This window comes from Rattus norvegicus, chromosome 1 (genome assembly GCF_036323735.1).
Source record: "Rattus norvegicus strain BN/NHsdMcwi chromosome 1, GRCr8, whole genome shotgun sequence".
Taxonomy (NCBI): domain Eukaryota; kingdom Metazoa; phylum Chordata; class Mammalia; order Rodentia; family Muridae; genus Rattus; species Rattus norvegicus.
Genome location: NC_086019.1, coordinates 194682373 through 194700984, shown reverse-complemented (window position 1 = coordinate 194700984; position 18612 = coordinate 194682373). Strand labels below are relative to the sequence as shown.

Sequence of the window (18612 nt, the reverse complement as noted above, 5' to 3'; positions counted from 1 at the left end):
CATATGTGTACTGTGGATTTTTTTTTCTTTTTTTCAGAGCTGGGGACTGAACCCAGGGCCTTGTGCTTGCTAGGCAAGCGCTCTACCACTGAGCTAAATCCCCAACCCCTGTACTGTGGATTCTTACACACACACACACACACACACACACACACACACACACACAAATTTAAAAAAAAAGAAAAGAAAAATATGACTGGAAATAAGACATTATAAACAACAGCAAGAAATGCTGTTGACCAGTCACATTTCGCCAGGAAGAAGGGCAGTAACTTTCTACCTGGTCAGAAGCACTAGGAAGCAGACGGGTATTCTCACGCATCCACAACACAACTGGGCCCAGAAAACTTCTCTGCTTGGCCAAGCCATGTACAAGGAGTTCACATCCATCTCCCAGGCTCTCCTGGCCTCTGGGAACATACTTAGCTTTCTAAGGTTTATTTATTTATTCTATAGAAGTACACTGCAGCTGTCTTCAGACACACCAGAAGAGGGCATCAGACCTCACTATAGATGGTTGTGAGCCACCATGTGGTTGCTGGGAATCGAACTCAGGAATTGAACTCAGGAATCGAACTCAGGACCTCTGGAAGAGCAGTCAGTGCTCTTAACCGCTGAGCCATCTCTCCAGCCCCATACTTAGCTTTCTTTATTCACTGGACTAAGAGGTTTGGTATCTAGATCCTGAACTCGAATCAAATGCGAAGAGTCAAGGCCATGCACATGATCGCATTCAGGAAGACGATGTGGTGGATGAGGTAGACGCTCCGAAAGGCAGTGCAAGAAAAACTCAGAAAGCAGTGATGCTTGGCCCAAGCTGGGGCTTCTCCAAGCACCACCTCCCTCAGCACTTCTGAATGGGACGGATGGGGATGCGATAGATAGATAGATAGATAGATAGATAGATAGATAGATAGATAGATAGATATAGAGATACACACACATACATATATATACACACACATATACATATATATACACACACATACATATAAACACACATACATATATACACACATATACATATATACACACATATACATACACACATATACATATATACATACACATACATATACACACATATATACACACACATATATACACACATATACATATACGCACACATATACGTGCACATACATATACACATATACATATACGCACACATATACATACACATACATATACACATATACATATACACACACATATACATATATAAACACACACATACATATAAAAACACACATACAAACACACACACACACACACACATATATATATATATATATCAGGGAGAGTTCCGTAAGTGCTGAGTAAGGAAAAGCCCAACAGACCACATTATCTATGTAAATATACATATGGAGCAGATTTAGAGTGATGGAAGATAGGCAAATGTACATAACTTCATACACACGTTTGCATACGTTGATGCCCACGTACAGAGTTATGTATGCTCAATAGAGGCAGCACATAAATGCTGCTTCTGTAATTCAGACACATATATACCGAAGCCTCGGATATCAGAAACGACAGGCTGCCCTGCCATAGGGAAGATGCTGACTCCATGGGGAACACCTCCCATACTGCGGTGGGCTCCGAGGGCTGCCTGGGTTGTTCAGGAAGCTCCTTCAAATCTTATCCACGTGCCGGGCATGATGAATGGGACTCCACCACGGTATACCCACACGGCTGGATCATGGCCAAAGTAATATCAGTTATGGAAAAAATCCAGGAGGATGAGTATGAAACAGCAAGGGTGAAGTGTCCCCTAGCACAGTCTAGGGTAGACACAGCCACCGGAGCCAGACACTCACCACGGATGAAGCTTCCCCTCAGCACGGCCTAGGACAGCGGGGATCGGGAGGGGCTCCTAACACTACCACTGCAAGGGGAACCGCAGCATGTTTTAGATACACAACAGAGAAGGGGATTGGTACCCACATGCCAGCACCGGGGAGGTAGTGCTTCTCCACCTTGGAAGCAAGTATTTCAATGAATAAATACCTATATAAATAAATAGGGCCTATGAGATGGCTCTGCAGGGAAAGGGGCTTGCTACCAAGCCTGATGACCTGGGAGTTTGATCCCTGGAATCTACATGGTGGAAGGAGAGAATTGACTCCTGCAGACAATTGATCTATACCTCCACACAGGTGTCATGGAATGTGTATAAGAAATAAAAAAAAAAAAAACTAAAATGTTAATAAAAATGTAAAAATATAAAAATAAAAAATAAAAGTAAATAAATATAATAAATAGACAAGGTTGAGAAGCAATTGAAGATGCCAGATATCAATCTTTGATCTCCATATGAGCGCACGCGCGCGCGCGCACACACACACACACACACACACACACACACACACACACACACACAGGCACGCATAGTTACCACCCATGCACACACACAAATGAGTACACACCCACAGAGAGAAGAATTTAACTCAACTTGCACTGAACTTTCTTCTAAAGCCAGAAGCATCACTTCGAAATAGAATGCATATTGTGGGAATGGATACTTTCGACCTTTGATGTAAGGAATTTTGAACTTGAAGCATGACATCTGTCTTAAGAATAAACAAGGCGGCTGGCACCTGTCCAGCCCGAGGCCTGATGAGAGAGAACAGCAGCCAGGTGCCTACTGTCAGATTTATAGTCACTTCTTGCACACAACCAAGTAGCTTGCTGGTAGGTTGGCTGTGAGTGTCTGTTTTGACTCATCTGAGTTGTTGTCAAAAAGCTCTTAACCTTGAAACAGCGATGCCTGCAGTGACATGGGGAATTGTATCAGTTCACTGGAATTTGTTACATGTAACTGAAGTCTAAGATGACTTATTGGCTATCCTATTTAAACCACGGACTATGGTGCTAGTATTTTTGTTGAAGTTAAACAAGCTGGCATGTAAGGACCTGAGACTCTCTTAGAATTACCAAAGTATTTTCCTCCCTGTACCAATTGTATGGTAATTAAAACTCTCCTGAAGTATAACCTGGGATTTCTGCCCTCCCTCTGATACCTGTTACCTTCCCTTCCTTCATGTATCTAAAACCCAGCTGTTTCTCACCATCACAGTCACTGTCCCCACCCCAGGTCTGTCCTCGCATCAGCATCCTGGCCCTGCTGATAATCTCAGAGCAGTTAGAATGATCAACATAAACTGTCTGAACTCAGGGTGAGCCCCCTGCAGTAGCTTCATGAGTCCTCCCTTGTCCCAACAAATGGTCATCATTACCACTGCCCACATCGTAGGCTGCTTGGTAGACTTCACTCTCTACCTGGCTCTCCTGAGTAGTAGGAGCCAGTGTGTGCACTCCACCACTGTCCATCCCACCACCAGCTCATCATAGCTCCCCTTGGCCTGGAACCTTAGCCCTGAGCTCTGGATGACCTGCCCTTTGCTCTTCAGTGTTTGTCTCAATGCCTTGAGAACACAAGGAGGGAAACCTTGCGTTTTGGGAAGTGTATGAGAGTGTCCGGCACTTCTGTCTGATTACCGTTCTTATTAAACTTGATACTTAAGTTTATGATTCTTCACCCACAACTGCTTTAATACCACCCCCACCCGTGTGTGTGTGTGTGCGTGTGTGTGTACACCTGTGTGAACAGTGGGGTTCAGTAAACTCATGAATCATTACTACACTGTAAAGGCTGGTGTAAGTGGGTGAATGCCTACCTACCTCTCGGCCTCACACTTGCAGAGTGCACTGTAACTACAAACACAGCTCCCACGGCCACCCTAAGCATCAATTACTTTTCTCCTGCCCCTGATACAAATCAGGAGACTAAAGCCCAAGGCTGGTAGCAGCCTGTCTGCATTCGGAGCCAAATATGCTCGATTCTATAATTAATAACCACTGTACAGCTGTCTTCCATAAGCTGTCAGGGCTAATTCTTGAAATGCATGTAAAGAAAGTAATTTAATTTATACTTTTATCAGTTCAGAATTTGTAATAAGGGGCCAGAGGTTGGGCTGACTAAGCTATACTATGTATGAGAAAAGAGTGTGAACCTACTCTAGGGTGCACGATGGCTTAGAGAAATGTGCATTTCCAGGCACCGGGCAAAGCCCACAGGCTGCCTCACTGAGTGTGCTATTCGCAAGTCATCTTCCATTTTCACTGTATGAATTAATTGGCAGGAAAGGGACAAGGGACCTAAGTCCTGTTCTCGTTGTTCAAAGGCACTGGCATAAAATCTGCTTCACCTGTTTGGTTCTTTGTTGTTTTGTTTTGTTTTGAATTCCCAGCCTTTTCCCAGTTCTTTGTTTTGTTTTGGCATTTATGTATTTATTTGCGGGTGAGGTGCGCGACACAACCTGTGGTGCACACAGCAAGGTCAGAGAACAACTTGAAGGGGTCACTTCTCCCCTTCCACCGTGTGGGTCTCTGGCTTAGGGGTGGGCACCAGCCTGCCTGTCAACAGCCAGTGCAATCAGACAAAAGTGCTGACACTGTGTACAGTCCTTGCTGCAGGGTCCCCCTAGTGTTCCCAGGAGGGCTAACTGCTTCTGTTCTACATCACAGGGAGGGGCCTCGGTGGTCCTGGAGTATTTTCCCTCCAGGGCTGGCTTTGGACACACCAGGAGGTCGTGGTAGACTGTTGTGAGGAGTGTCAGCCAGCTACAGCCCACTCCTCCAGACTTCTCCCCTGCTCCACCCCCTTTTTTAAAAACAGAAGTTGTTTTACTCTCACACCATTTGTCAAAAACCCTCTTAGGTTTCTCACCATGATTCACAGGGAATCAGGTAGTCATTTTCAGAGTTTCCCTGTAACATACAATTTGCTAAAAGCCGAAGTTTTAGATAGGCTGTATCTTTGGCAAGCTTAAATCAAACATCCTTCCCATCAGGGAAACAGCCAAGATTACAGATTCTTACAGTAGAAGAAAAAGGAAGTGGGTAATTTATCTGGGGTTAAAAATGACCAGCTTGGGTCCAGGGCCTCCACTTGAATCCCTCTTTTTGTCTCTTCAGGATATTGGAGTCTGGTTCTTAGAGAGGCCAGCATGTGTCAGCCAGTGGGAGGAGTAGGCTGAGCCACCAAGAAGAGCCTTGTCACCAAAACCCAGCAGGAGGTAACCACAGGAGTTACTCTCTGTACCTGCTGGTCACTGAGAGGAATCTAGTCAGCAGCAGGGCCTCCTTAAATGTGGATCAGATGTGGCTCTCTGAAGCTCCAGAAGCAACGATATCAAAGCCTCTGCCCAACAACCACTGTCATTTGTCCATGGTGGAGGTCACTATGGCTTTTGGGGAGAACATGTACACACCTGTATGTCATGCCAGGTTCTTTGAGGAGAGACTCCTTGAATGCGCGTTCATTTGCATGAGTGACCCTAAGGCTTCCCTGGGGTACAGGGCTGCTGGAAGAGTAAGCATTTAGTCTCCTGGGAAGCTTTGAAGGGCAGAAGTCCAGGGAGGGTAAACAGAGGCTACTTGGGGGTGATGCAGGGTGGGTGTGAGGTCAGGACCTCTCTGTATTTGTAGGGAATGCTTAGTCATAACCACCAGTTCCAGGCTGAGTTGTGTGCTCTATGCAGGGCGAATCCGTGCGGTGCGGTATAGTGTCTAAGGAGGGGTAGCTGGGCTTTGCCTGTGGTTGTGGCTTCGGTTGCAAGTAGAAAATTAAATAAAAGGGACTTAACGAACAAAGCAAAAAGAATTGGGTCTCCTGTGATTGGTGGGAGGGGTTCCACCAGAGTAACTGCCACAGTAGCTTTAGAAAACTGGATTTCCCACAGAGAAACTCCAAACCCCAACCCCTCAAGCCTCAGGTTTGTGTGTTTAACACTACCTCCTCTGAGTACCAGAACTCTGCCCTGAGCCAGAGTTGCCTTTCCCTCTCTGTAACCCCCGACCCTCTAAATATTCTTCAAGCTGCTAGAGGAGTTTTGAGCCTCAGCTTCCGAGCTGCCTCCTCCACCAAGACCTGGAGCCCAGACAGGAGAGGGGAACGCCCTAGGGAGAGCAGGTGCCTCTGCTTGGTCCACAATGCCAATCGACAGCCCAGCATTTGTCTACTGCCCTAAATGGAGGACCACAGGAAGCCTGGTCCAGCTGCCAGAGCGAATATCTTTGGATGCTGGAGAAAGGCTGGAGAATCGAACTTGAACATCCTGTCCAGATGTTCAAGTTGAGAGAGAGAGAGAGAGAGAGAGAGAGAGAGAGAGAGAGAGAGAGAGAGAGAGAGTGTCTGAGTTGCACTTACATAACATCTTGAGTGCTGACCACTTCCAAAGCTTACATTCTCCTACTGACTGCATTCTGGAGCTATCCCTAAACTCCAAGGCCCACCGGTTTCCACAGAAAGGACAGAAAGCGGCCAATGTGTTTTCTCCTTGGCCCTTCTCCAAGTCTGAGCCCATGTGGCCATTGTCAGCTTTGTTTGCATGATAGTGGGCAATCCAGGTACACTTCTGTCCTGACTGGAAGTTGTGAGTTTCCCTTTTGTTTCTCCAGCCAGTGTCACTCCAGGTCATACATGTGACCTGTGTGTTTGGCCTAGGTCAGCAAGGCAAATGGCATGGAGCCCAGGGTGTTCAGAGTCTGACCCACTGCTCCCAAGATAGAGGGGAGAGCACACCCAGAGAACACTGACAAGCTTGTCTGCATTTGGGGCACTCCCATGCTTTGACAAGTCCTTCCGATAGACACGGACACAGGCTCCACAGATTTTCCCTATGCGGCAGTGCCCATTCAGTGTGGGCTGCCAACCTCAGTTACAACAGTGCGGAGGTGAGGCTGGCATCCCTCCCATTTTGCTTTTGCTGAAAATAAAGAAGAGAATTGCACTGGTCTGTCTTGAGAACCCTGGGGAGAAATCTTGCGGAGAGGGGGGGGTTATTGTCTTCTTTGGGGCAGTTAAAATTGTATCTATCTGTATCTATCATTTATCATTATCATCTATATCTGTACCTGGAGTTACAGAGGGTTGTGAGCTGCCTTGAGGATGCTGGGAACCAAACCAGAGTCTTCGGCAAGAGCAACAAATGCCCGTAACTGCTGAGCATCTCTCCAGCCCCTACTCTCAGTTGTGGTGACCCCCAACCATAAGATTATTTTGTTGCTACTTCATAACTGTAATTTTGTTCCTGTTACAAATTATAATGTAAAGTATCTGATATGAAGGATAGCTAATATGCGACCCCTGTGAAAGGACTGTGCGACCCCTAATGGGGTTGAGACGCATAGGTTGAGAACCTTGACACCAAGCTGAACAACGAAATCCCCCAGCCTATTGCAAGTCTGTGTCCTCTATCTGACATTTCCCATCCCCTTTCTCTCTTAGCCCTTGGCGGCTATGTTCCTAGTTTCCCCTGCTACTCAACTAGTTACTTGCAGAGAAGGCTACCAAGTATCTATAAAGCAAGCCGAAAGCTACAGTGTTACACTGGGAACTCAAGAAAGGCCCTCTGCAGGTAAAGTGCTTCCTCACACATAGTTACTCAAATCCAGTGCAGTAACCGGTGACAGGATGGCCAAATTCATAGAAATATCAAAAACAAAGCAAATAATCATTTGGTACACTCATGATGTCACCTTGCTTACATCATCCAGCCTAGAAGGAACTTAACATTTTTATCTTGTGACTGTGGGTGAGATCCAGGGTGATGGTGATTTTTTTTTTATATTTTAAAGATGTATTTATTCATGTATGTGAGCACACTGTCGCTCTCTTCAGATATACCAGAAAAAGGCATCAGATCCCATTACAGATGGTTGTGAGCCACCATGTGGCTGTTGGGAATTGAACTCAGAACCTCTGGAAGGGCAGTCAGTGCTCTTAACCACTGAGCCATCTCTCCAGTTCACAGCGGTGCTTTTTTAATACAGCAGAAAGAGAGAAAAATCACTGAGTTGCTGGTGGATGGCGAGACGCCATTGGTGTCCCTCTTCTGAACTGTTTGTTAACAAGGAGGCTCCTCACTGAGGAGAGCGGGGACAACACTGAGCCCTATAACCTGCCTGCAGACCTTCCTTTCTGGGTGTCACCTGTCCTTTGTGCTTCAGCTGGGTTTGCACATTACAGCTCCAGTTCCGGCTGAAGGCTTTAACTCTGCTGTTCCTTAGATACTGTTCGTCTCCTGTTTCTCTAAACTCGATGGAGACTGTCATGGCATAGTTGAGTGGGGGTGAGGACTGAAAAGACCATAGGGTTGTCTGAGTTCTTGCGGGCTTTTCCTGAATGTGGTTTAAGGTACCCATGTGTCAGAGAAGTGTGAGAAATCCATCTGCTATACTCAGACGTAGCGTTGTTACTGGTCAGGAATGTTGAAAGATGGCATGGGAGCCACCCAGGGAGATAGGGAAGGCCTGGGTGGGTGAAGGACGGCAGCAGATGAAGACTGATGACCAGCCCTGCGTACCTGGGGTGGGAGGCAAGGGAATACAGGGGAGGATGTACAGGGGAGGAGGCCACTAGCTGACTCCTGGGCTGTCACATGGGCTGTGAGTACCAGGGAGTCTGCCATCACTGAGAGCAAATTAGAGAGCAGGATAGGAGGGATGTGTGAGGGAGTGAAGCTTCCAGAGACCCTGCTGGCCACGGAGGATGCAGGAGGCAGGATCTGAAGGAGCCAGCCCTGAGCTTAGCTCAAACACTGGGAGCTTGAAATGAGTTCTCTGGGATGAGGAGAGGCAGGGGACAGATCTAGCTTCATGTTCAAAGAAAAGAAAAGGTAGAAGAGGATGCGTTTCTTGCCTTGCAGAGTCCCTGAGTGGCCTTTGTTTCTTTTAGAGTTCCATGCTTGGTACATGGGCAGAGCTGGGTGGCCTCTGAATTGAGAGCTGCCTGTGGCCTTTAGGATTGTGTGGTATCCCTGAATTTCCCTGAGGTCCTCCCTATTTAACAAGGTAGAAACAATACTTCAAAATGGGCAGTAATTGGGGGCAGAAGATGCCTCCTAACATCGGACTGGGCTGCGGTTCTAGGGGAACTCAAGGCCCTGTGGCATGCTTACAGCTCATCCCAGCACAGGAAGAAATGACAGCATCATGTTGCTCTGTGTCCTTAGTAAGCCCCAGCAATAGGCTCAGCTGGTAAAGATGCTTGTCACCAAGGCTGACAACCTAAATTTGATCCTTTGGCCCCATTTGGTGAAAGAAGAGAATTGACTCCATGCTGTCCTATGACCTTCACTCAATTTTATACACACACACACACACACACACACACACACACAGAGAGAGAGAGAGAGGGGGGGGGGGAGAAGAGGAGAGGAGAGGAGAGGAGAGGAGAGGAGAGAAGAGAAGAGAAGAGAAGAGAAGAGAAGAGAAGAGAAGAGAGGAGAGAGAAGAGAGAGACAGACAGAGAGACAGAGACAGACAAAGACATATTAAAAACCAAAGGACCGGGGCTGGGGATTTAGCTCAGTGGTAGAGCGCTTACCTAGGAAGCACAAGGCCCTGGGTTCGGTCCCCAGCTCTGAAAAAAAAGAACCAAAAAAAAAAAAAAAAAAAACCAGAGGACCAGTGTGAGCTAGATCGCCAAATATCATGAAGTTAGCCACACAAGTTAGCAAGCAGGGTTTCAGAGTTTTAGGGAAAGAGAGCAGCCTCCTTCTAGAAGAAGCTGGGGAAGGTAGAAGGCAGGGCAGAGAGGAAGGTACCTGCTGTGGGAGGTGGGGCTGGAAGGGGCAGGTATGGGTGTGCATGTGACCTTCTAAAGTTTATAATGGTGGCCCGGAGAGTGGGCAGGCAATGAGGCCCAACCAAAGGGACTGTGGTCTGGGCTGCCACTTACAGGACAAATACCTCAGGGAGCCTAGACTGTGGGGTTAAAAGGCATCCACGTCCCAAAATTGGACATGGTCCTCCAAAACCACCTGGGAGCTCCAGACTCTGGGAAGAAGGGAACCCCAGATCCTGAACAGGTGAAGGAAGAGTCTTCTTGTCTTGGAGATGCCCCCAAACCCCTCATTTGCTGTGAGCCCTGGTGACAAGAAGCTCCAAGGTGAACAGCAAGGACACATGATGATGGAGAGAAGTCCACCTCAGAATGTCTGTCTGTTTGATGCTAAAACAAAACACAAGGTAAGAGTCTAAGGGCTGGAGCAATGGCTCAGTGGTTAAAAGCACTGACTGTTCTTCCAGAGGTCCTGAGTTCAAATACCAGCAACCACATGGTGGCTCACAACCATCTGTAATAGGATTCAATGCCCTCTTCTGGTGTGTAGCTACAGTGTACTTCTATATAATAATTAAATCTTAAAAAAAAATAAAAATAAAAAGACGAGAGCCTAAAAATAATGAAATTATTTCTCATGGCCTTGGAGCCTAGGAGATCCAACCCTAACTCAGTGCAGGTGAAGGTCCCCTCCTGCCCTTCTAAACATGCCTCACAGTCGCAAGAGTGAGGGGCTCTTTCCTAAGGATGCAAGTTCCTCAGATCTTTATTGGGCTCCCAAAGGCCCTACCCGACCCCACTATGCGGAGGGTAGGATCTCTACAAGCTCTCAGCCACGGAACCCTCTCTCCGGCCCCTTTATGGTGTTCGTGTTTGGGGGTGCTCAGGCTAGGTAGGTCCGCAGTCTCTGAGCAGCAGCACCCAGCCTTTTACTCAGTAAGCCTGAGCTCTCCATAAGAAATCCTAGGAGACATGAGGCTGGACTAGGGCTGTGCCCGGAAGGTGAAGGGCATTCATGTGTATGAGGGCGTCGGCAGCACATACTAGACTGCTCTCAAAGGTTCCTGGGACGAGCAGGAAACACAGGTCTGAGCCCTGTACCAATCACCTTCACAAACAGACATGAGCCAATGATAGATAGCCTATCGGCTGCTTTTTATGAATAAAGTCTTATTGGAACGGTAAGTTATGTATCATCTGTGGCAGCTTTTGTACTGTAAGAGCAGCACCATCTATCACTGACCCTGGATGGTTTCCTAACCCCGTGACTTAACCATATGGAGGATTCAACTTCCTTAAATGAAATTTGTCTACAAGGAAACCTTGTATACTATATGTAATACATACAGTGTATATAACCTTTTATATGTATAGAGTGTAATATTCCTATAACAAGCCCTGCAGACGCTGGTGATATAGCTCAATGGGGAGACTGCTTACCTAGAATGCAGTACACCCAGCACTCCATAAACCGCATGTGGTGGTCCGCATTTGTAATCCCAGCACTACTGAGGTAGAGGCAGAAAGATCACAAGTCCAAGGTAATCGACAGCTACACAGCAGGTTGGAGCCCGGTCTGGATAACTGGACACTGTCTGAAAGAAGCCTGGCAGAGATGGCACAGAGGTTTCTGCTGTATCTGAGTCTCCTCGGCAGGGCTAAGTAAAGAGTGTTTCGCTCCTGCCATGGCATCTGCCTCATCCAGCTCTGTTCCCACGTCTGGCACCGGCAAGCTGCACCCACGTGCCCTGCAGAAAACAACTGCTAAGAGAATTCCTAAATACAAACAGAGCACAGTCGTCTGAGCGAACACAACCCATACAGGATGGGCGTGTGAGGGCAGGCCTGACTTAGTCCCTTCTTTGTATTCAAGTGGCCTCCCCTCACTGAAACAAAAGCAGGAGTCTGTGAACAATTGGTTTTCAGGGGGACAACTGTCCTTGATGCCAAGTCCACACTGGGAAGCTTCAGGGGCAAGAACAGAATTGTTCCATACCCTTTGCTAACCCAGAGTGCTGCCCTAGCTCCAGGAACCCATCTAACAAGAGGAGCCAATCATATTTTAGGCTAATGTAGTTTCCTAGGCAACCAACAACATAGTCATAGAAACAGACTGTGGATAGTTGAAAGAAACAGAGCAAGGGATGAGAGGCTCTCCCATCATCGTTTCCTGACTTTGATGTAACCGTCACCCGCAGAGTCATTCATACTTGACTGAAACCTGAAATTCTACCTATCAGCATCAGGGTACCCCCAATCCAAGACCCCAAGAGAAAGGGGTCTTTGCATGACCCCTTGCATGTCCAAGAGTTACTAGGAAGGCCTTGGAATGTTACTGCCCTTCAGGGCCCCCACAGAGCAAACTTTGAAGAGAGTGGAGGGCCAGAACATAGTGGAACTGGGCAATGGGCCCCAGAGCCAGAGTGGCTACCTAGGATCGATGACACCCACAGGGAGCCCTTGGGACTCAAGCTTGCACCACACTCAATAGATAACTTTGCCATTTATTCAGTGTGGGAGGGAGGGTGGAGGGAAGGGATAACGACCAGATGTGCCCAGTAATAATATCCAAAGTAAGATATACTTTCTGAAACTCACACTGTCTATAACCTATAATAAAACACTGTGATTTCAAATTTTTACATCTATTTATCAGTGTGTGCTCGTCAACTTGTGCGCATGCACGAGCCATGGAACACGTGTGGAGTCCGCTGTCTTCAACATGGAGGTGGTAAGTATCCAGATCAAGTCATCGGGTTGGGGGGGGGGGGACTTTTCAGGCTGAGCCATGAAAATAAGAGATTTGCCAGCCCCCAAATCTCTATTTTCTATTTGTTCATCTTTAGTCTTTACCCTCCCTCTGCAGACAGCCATCCTTCCAGTCTCCCTAGCTCCTTCTCCTTTGCCTCTGTGGATCCTCGAGGGACCACAATCCCATAGCGTTCCATGTCTGCAGATGGCTTTCTAGACTCCACCGCCCTGTAAGAGAGCCCCTGCCCTCTTTGTCTCAGGCTGTACTGGCTGCCATGGTTGACTTGGTGAGGGATGTCCCTGGAACTGATGACAAAATGCTCACTGATGCTCCTCTTAGAGGGAGTCACGTCCCCCGGGATTCCCTTGGAAAGAAGGGCAGCTATAAGGCTCATCACAGACATCACTCATCCTCAGTGAGAAGTACTCTAGGGTGGGCTCTCCCTCTCCTCACACCCCGTCAGCCACTTGGAAGTAGTTATTGCTTCTGTGAGAACTTCCTTTCCAGACAGGAAAAAGGAGCGGCTAAAGCAGCAGCCAGTGGTTTCCCGAAGACCTGGACTGAGAGGAGATATAATCGTCTCAGGACTTCTCAAACTCTACCCCAAGCCACATGGGAATCTTTAATAAGCATGGTTTAAAAGGAGATTTGAATCTGAGTGGAGCCTGAGACCCTGCACTTCTGCCAGAGGTTGATGCTATAGCTGGTCCATCACCTCAGGGCTGTGAGGGACTGGCTGCCTCAGACCTTCACACTCTACCTCATGCCCCTCGTCCCACAATCCCACGTGGCTTCAGCCTCCCCAGCTTTCCTCCCTCCTCACCCCACTGTTGTCTGAGAGGGACAAATCTGTTCACTGAGACTACGGAAAAACATCTACAGGCAGCCAAACTTGAAATTTAAGAGAGAACCTTCAAACGAACAAACAAAAGTCCTTGGATTTTTTTTTTTTTTTTTTTTTTTGCCAGTTTCACCTTTATGTGTGGTCCTCTGTAAATCAAGCTTTTACTCCCCACCCCCAAAAAAAGAAATGGTCGCTCTAGGTTCCTGCTTCTGTGGACTGGAGCTGGCGGCAGGTGAGTGCACCTGGCCTTCAACCTCGAACCCCTGACACCCGTCAGCTTACAGAGGAAGCACTTCGGCTGCCCCAACTACTGTTTCTGTATCACTTTTGAGCGTGCATTTTCATCTGCACGATGATGAAAACGCCACACCTGCTTGCGCACAGAAGGGCAGCTTTCTTAATGTAGTTTTCTTTCTTTGTTTTTTTGTTGGAGAGAGCACATCTGTAGAGGAAACACTCTGAGAGGGTTGCAAAGGCCAGCCATTAGGAACAACGGCCCTCGGCTATTCCCTTTCTACTTTTCTAAACCTTGGGGGAACAGAGGGTGGGATTTTTGTGAATGACTCTAATGGAGCATCTTAAATTGTACTCTACGATATTTTAGAAGCCTCAAGTGTCAAAAATAGACCAAGCAGACAACAAAAATATTGGATGAGCAACTTCCCTCTCAAGATGGCTGCTGGGCCTCAAGTTTTATTCTATTGCCACTATCCCTACGGGACAAATCCTTAAAGACTACTATCTAAAACAACATGTACCTAACAGAATCTCTCCAGACTCAGCCCTCAGCTCCCAGAACACAAGGCAGTAACTCAACCAGGACAGAAGAACCTTCAGGGCCAGGAAGCTTAATTTCCAATGACTGATGTGCAAGTTTTCCCAAACCTAGGATCTTTTCTGGCCCCTCCAGTGTTTGGTGTCAGGTGTCACTGATTGCTAGTTCAGAGACTTTGGGGGAAAAAAAATGAGGCTGAAATTTTCCTTTCCTGAGTCCTATAGGGCGGTAGGATATTCCACACACCTCACAATACTGCACCTGAGTGGACAGGACAGACCGGCGCAGGGTTCATACCGTAAAAACTCCCCAACACAATGCACCTCCATTGTAAGATACTGCGTTCTCGAGTTACGGGGATGAAGCCACAGGATGGATACACACCTGGTCCTCAGAATGACTGGCTGTTCAAAAGCCAGAGCCTGGCTCACTCAGCCCCGCATGACATCACCCCATGAGTCCGGCTGGCTGTCACTGATGCCCCCACACTCCCCTCCCATGGGGCCCAATACACAGACACCAAAGCCTGCTAGCTGTAAAGTTACCTACCCAATACTCGTAAGAACCCAGACTGCTCTGCCACCCCCACCCTGCGAGTCTCCAGAAACATTCTCCTCTTTTGGGAAAGGGGAGAAGACATCGGAGGGGACGGGCAGGCCTACTTTGGACAGCAGCAGCCTTACTTGCTGAATTGTGATCTGACAGGCAGACCTAGTGCATAAGCCCCATCCCCCAACCAGCCTGGGTTTGTAATGGAGACAACCTTAACAGAAAGAGCAACTGTAGCAAACACTCCTCAGGATGAAAAGCCACTTCGGAGCACATAAGCACTGTGGTTTGGAGAAAAGATCGGGTTTCTGGATCGATGCATAGTCAGCCTCTGCCTCAACCAATGACAAGGCTGTTTGGCTGTCTTTACTAATAATAGCAGGCGGCCTTGTCCTCTGTGTTAGCAGGAGAGTAGCCCGGTGATGCTTGGACTAGCCCGGCTGAACACGAACGCACTCTGAGCTCCATGCCATCCATCTCTCCTGCCGCGCCAGTTGCTAACCCAGCACTGTTTCCAGCATGCACAATACTCCTAGGAGGAGGCCTTCTCTCCTTGATGCCTCCAGTTCCCTAGCAGGAAATACCAGTGGGGGTAGGAGGGTGGCTGAGGAAAAGATGCAGATAGTGCAGAAGCCCCCACCACGCACCCTGCTGCTGAATAACCAAAACCGAATTCCAGAGGGCTATTTCTCCTCCAGCAGCATCTTGGGGCTACAAGATACTCAGTCCGGCTAAAACACAAAACACTACAAGCAGCAGCCAGCAGGTAAAGCTTTGCAAGGCTTCCAGACCAGCCTAGGCTTCACGCTGCACCACATGGGGGAGAGAAGCACTAACAAAGCCGGGCAGCCTCTCCTCCCCGCGGGGGCTATGGGTGGGCGGCAGAGCACCGCACTTACATGGCCTCAGAAACCTCCAGGTTCAGGTCACTGGCTGGGGCTGGCTGCAGGGACTGCGACCCTCCCATCCTCGCTGAGCCCTGGCGTGCAGGCTAGCCACGAGCAGGGCCAGCGTCCTGGTGCGGTTCCTCCAGCCCGGGGCGGGCCGGCCGGCGGCCGGGGCTGCTGCACTGCAGATGGGAGCAGCTGCTGGCATCCGTGGTGGCGGCGACTGGGAGCAGCAAACGGCTCGAGGCCGGAGCCGGCCCAGGGGGCGAGCACCAAAGCAATGTGCGCGTGCGAGTGCAGCTGGCGGGTGCGCGCCTAGGTGTGTGCGTGAGCGTGGCCGATACGCGTGGAGCTGCCCGAGAGGCGGCACTGTAAGCCCAAGCACTGGCGAGGTCGGAAAGGATCTTCTCTTAAAGCCCCCGGTTCAGCCTGTGTGTAGGGACTTGATGATGTCACCACCACCAAGCGGCCTGACGCCTGCATCTTCACAAAGCTCCAACAACTCCGGAAACTGCTGGGAGGGGGGCGAAGACCCTCCCTCTGCTCACACACTAGGCCGAAGCTTCCCGGTTTAGCCCTAACTGCCAACTAGTTCAGTGTTCTTTTGAGGTGTAAATGTATTACTCATTGGCACTTAAGCGGTCCCCACCACCTCAGCCCCGAGGCGAGGCAAGGCAAGGTGGTCTAGCAATTGATAAAGTTGGGAGCAGGTCCCTTCTCTCTCACTCCCTACCCCCCCACTCCCCCTCCCCCACCCCTAACCCCTAACCGTAGGAGGGCTGCGGAACCAGTAAAACAGGCTGCAGTAGAAATTGAGGACTACACACCTGAACCTTCTTCAGACAGGATGGCTGGGATTAAGACTAAAGTCTGTATCAGGGGCAGCGACCTGGCACAACTTCTAGGCTTCCAGCCCACTAAGGCCAGGCCTCCAAGGACCCTTCATAGTTGAACAACAATGCAGAGTTGGGGCCAGCTGGAGAGAAAGAGCCATAGGGCTGGGTCTGGATTCTGGTCTTTGGCCATGAGATGAATTTTCTACAAAGACAAGCCCTCTTCTATGCACACTGTGCTCCTGAGTCAGGCCCCTCATATATCAAGAATATATAGGGAAAGGTAGCTGTGAGGGACATTGAAAGGCTCACCCCAGATCCTAAACATAGGCAGGCTGGCGTTGATGGAGGGGACACCCAGTGCCAGACCCCATTTCCCTGTTGGGGAGCAGCTCGGAAAGGTCTCCATAGTTGAGCTCTGGGCCTTCTCACTAGAGACTACTTGAAAAGCATTCTATCTCCCTGTAAGTGCCTACAGCCCTCACAGCCCTTTAACTGCAATGGCTTTCTGAGCCCTGAGCGTTTACAACTGAATTCAACCAAAACTACTTACAGGAAAGTGAAAAGACTCTTCTACCTTTTTACAATTCCTCAACAGGAATGGCAGTTAGTACGTAAGAATCATGTGCATTACAGACCCCAAAACAATAATAAGGTGAAGAAAAACCTACCAGTCCATACGATAAAGTCAAAATAAAGCTACTCAACACACTTTAAGATTCCCTCCAACCTACTGACTGCTTCCCAAAAGTGTGGCTAAGAACGTCTGCACAGGCCGGCACATCTGGAATTGCTACTTGCCCACAAGCTACAGAGCTTGAGGACCAGCTGAATTTCCTGGGCTCATATTTCTTCTCTGTGTCAAAACACTACGCCATCAAAATTGCTCCCCGGGAGTCAGTGACACGAAATCTCCAGGAAACACTGAGGTTTCTTTCTGTGTTTAAATGGAGATAGCAAAGGTTGGTGCCAGTCTTGTGGGGAAGGTAACCTCCAGCAGGCAGGGCCTCCCTCCCGGGGAGGCCATCATTCTGCTAACACTACTGTCATCCGGTGGTAAGAATCCTGCAACTTATTTATCCAATCATAGAGGGAGGAGGAGCAGGCTGGGATCCAAAAGAACCTCACAGTGTGTAGTAAAAAGATATTCATTGGCGTTAATATACAGTCTTCCGAGGAAAGGGACCCTTCCCCTGGGCAGTGTGCAGATCTCCGTTAGGTTACTTACACACTGGGAAAAAATGGGGGAAATGAGAAAGAGGGTCCCAGCCCCCAGCCTGAACTAACTCCATTGTGTCCACTGGCTCTAGTTTGCCTCTTTAACTTTCTGCTTCTAGAAATTTCTACAATAGCCCTGGACCGACCGATAAACATCTTTACGACGAAGGACCAACAGAGAGGACCTCCAAGCACGGGCAAGACTTGCAGGACATATCCCTCTCCGAAGGATAGTGAGGCTTCAAAAGGAACAGGGGGGAACTGCTTCATGGGACCCAGACTGTCCCCCCTCAAAGGGGGTTGGAAATTACCTCATGGGACCCAGACTGCCCCCCCCCACAAGGGACAACAATGACAGTAACATGTTTGGAGCCCCAGGCAGAAGCAGACTGAGATAATGGCCTCCTGGCCTGACCAGGATCACAGGCTGGTTCTCTCAGTGAAGCAAACCTAGTCTTCCTCTTCTTCTGCCCACTCCCTGCCTGTTAGCATTCTGTCTAGGCTCCACCCCACAGTTACCTGACAACATCCAGGTATGCCTGACTCACTATAAGAGGAGCTGCTTTCCCCCTCCCCTCTCTCTCTTGCCTTCTGGCTCCTGCTCTGTCCTCTTGTCCCTTCCCCCTCTCTTCCCATTCCCCTCCCCCCTCACTCCATATGCTCACCCCCTGCCTCTATTCCTCTTCTCTCTCTCTGCCTTTCTCTGCCTCTACCCTCTCAACTCCCCTCCCCATCCCCTGAATAAACTCTATTCTATACTATGTGTTCTATACTAGTGTTCTATACTATTCTATATTATGGGCCTGGTGGGGGGAAGGGATGCCTCAGCATGGGCCCAAGGAGGAACCCCCTTCCCCCACACCCGATTACATATCCACCAAAACATATTCCTTCTCTACTTTTTATAAAACACAACATTATCTCCCTTTTTTCTCCTTATAAAATATCAGAGTTTCTGCCAGCCACTGAAGACAGGCTTGGAGTCACTGAATCCTTTATCTGCTTCCCCACACGGCCACACTCAACTCTGCCTTCACCAAACCTTACCTCTCACTGGTGGGCTGGGACTCCCAGAGCTAAGGTGACAGGGTCACAACCAGAGCCTGTTGGGGTTGCTTTGTGC

At 48.7% G+C, this 18612-nt stretch overlaps 1 protein-coding gene across 43 annotated transcripts in view; it reads right to left on the bottom strand.

Moving 5' to 3' along the window:
* Positions 1-18612, bottom strand: part of Tacc2 (transforming, acidic coiled-coil containing protein 2) — a 211725-nt gene that overhangs the window by 57168 nt on the left and 135945 nt on the right. For 3 of the 43 annotated variants that reach the window (XM_063263543.1, XM_017589222.3, XM_017589223.3), the window contains exon 1: positions 15451-16058. The exons of 31 other annotated variants lie outside the window; for them this stretch is intronic. In XM_063263543.1, coding sequence (XP_063119613.1) covers positions 15451-15518 — 68 coding nt within the window. In that variant the 5' untranslated portion in view covers positions 15519-16058. Of the gene's footprint in view, positions 1-15450; positions 16060-18612 lie in introns of those variants that run through there. 9 more of the 43 variants (XM_063263550.1, XM_008759883.4, XM_063263555.1 and 6 more) reach the window with 8 other exon arrangements.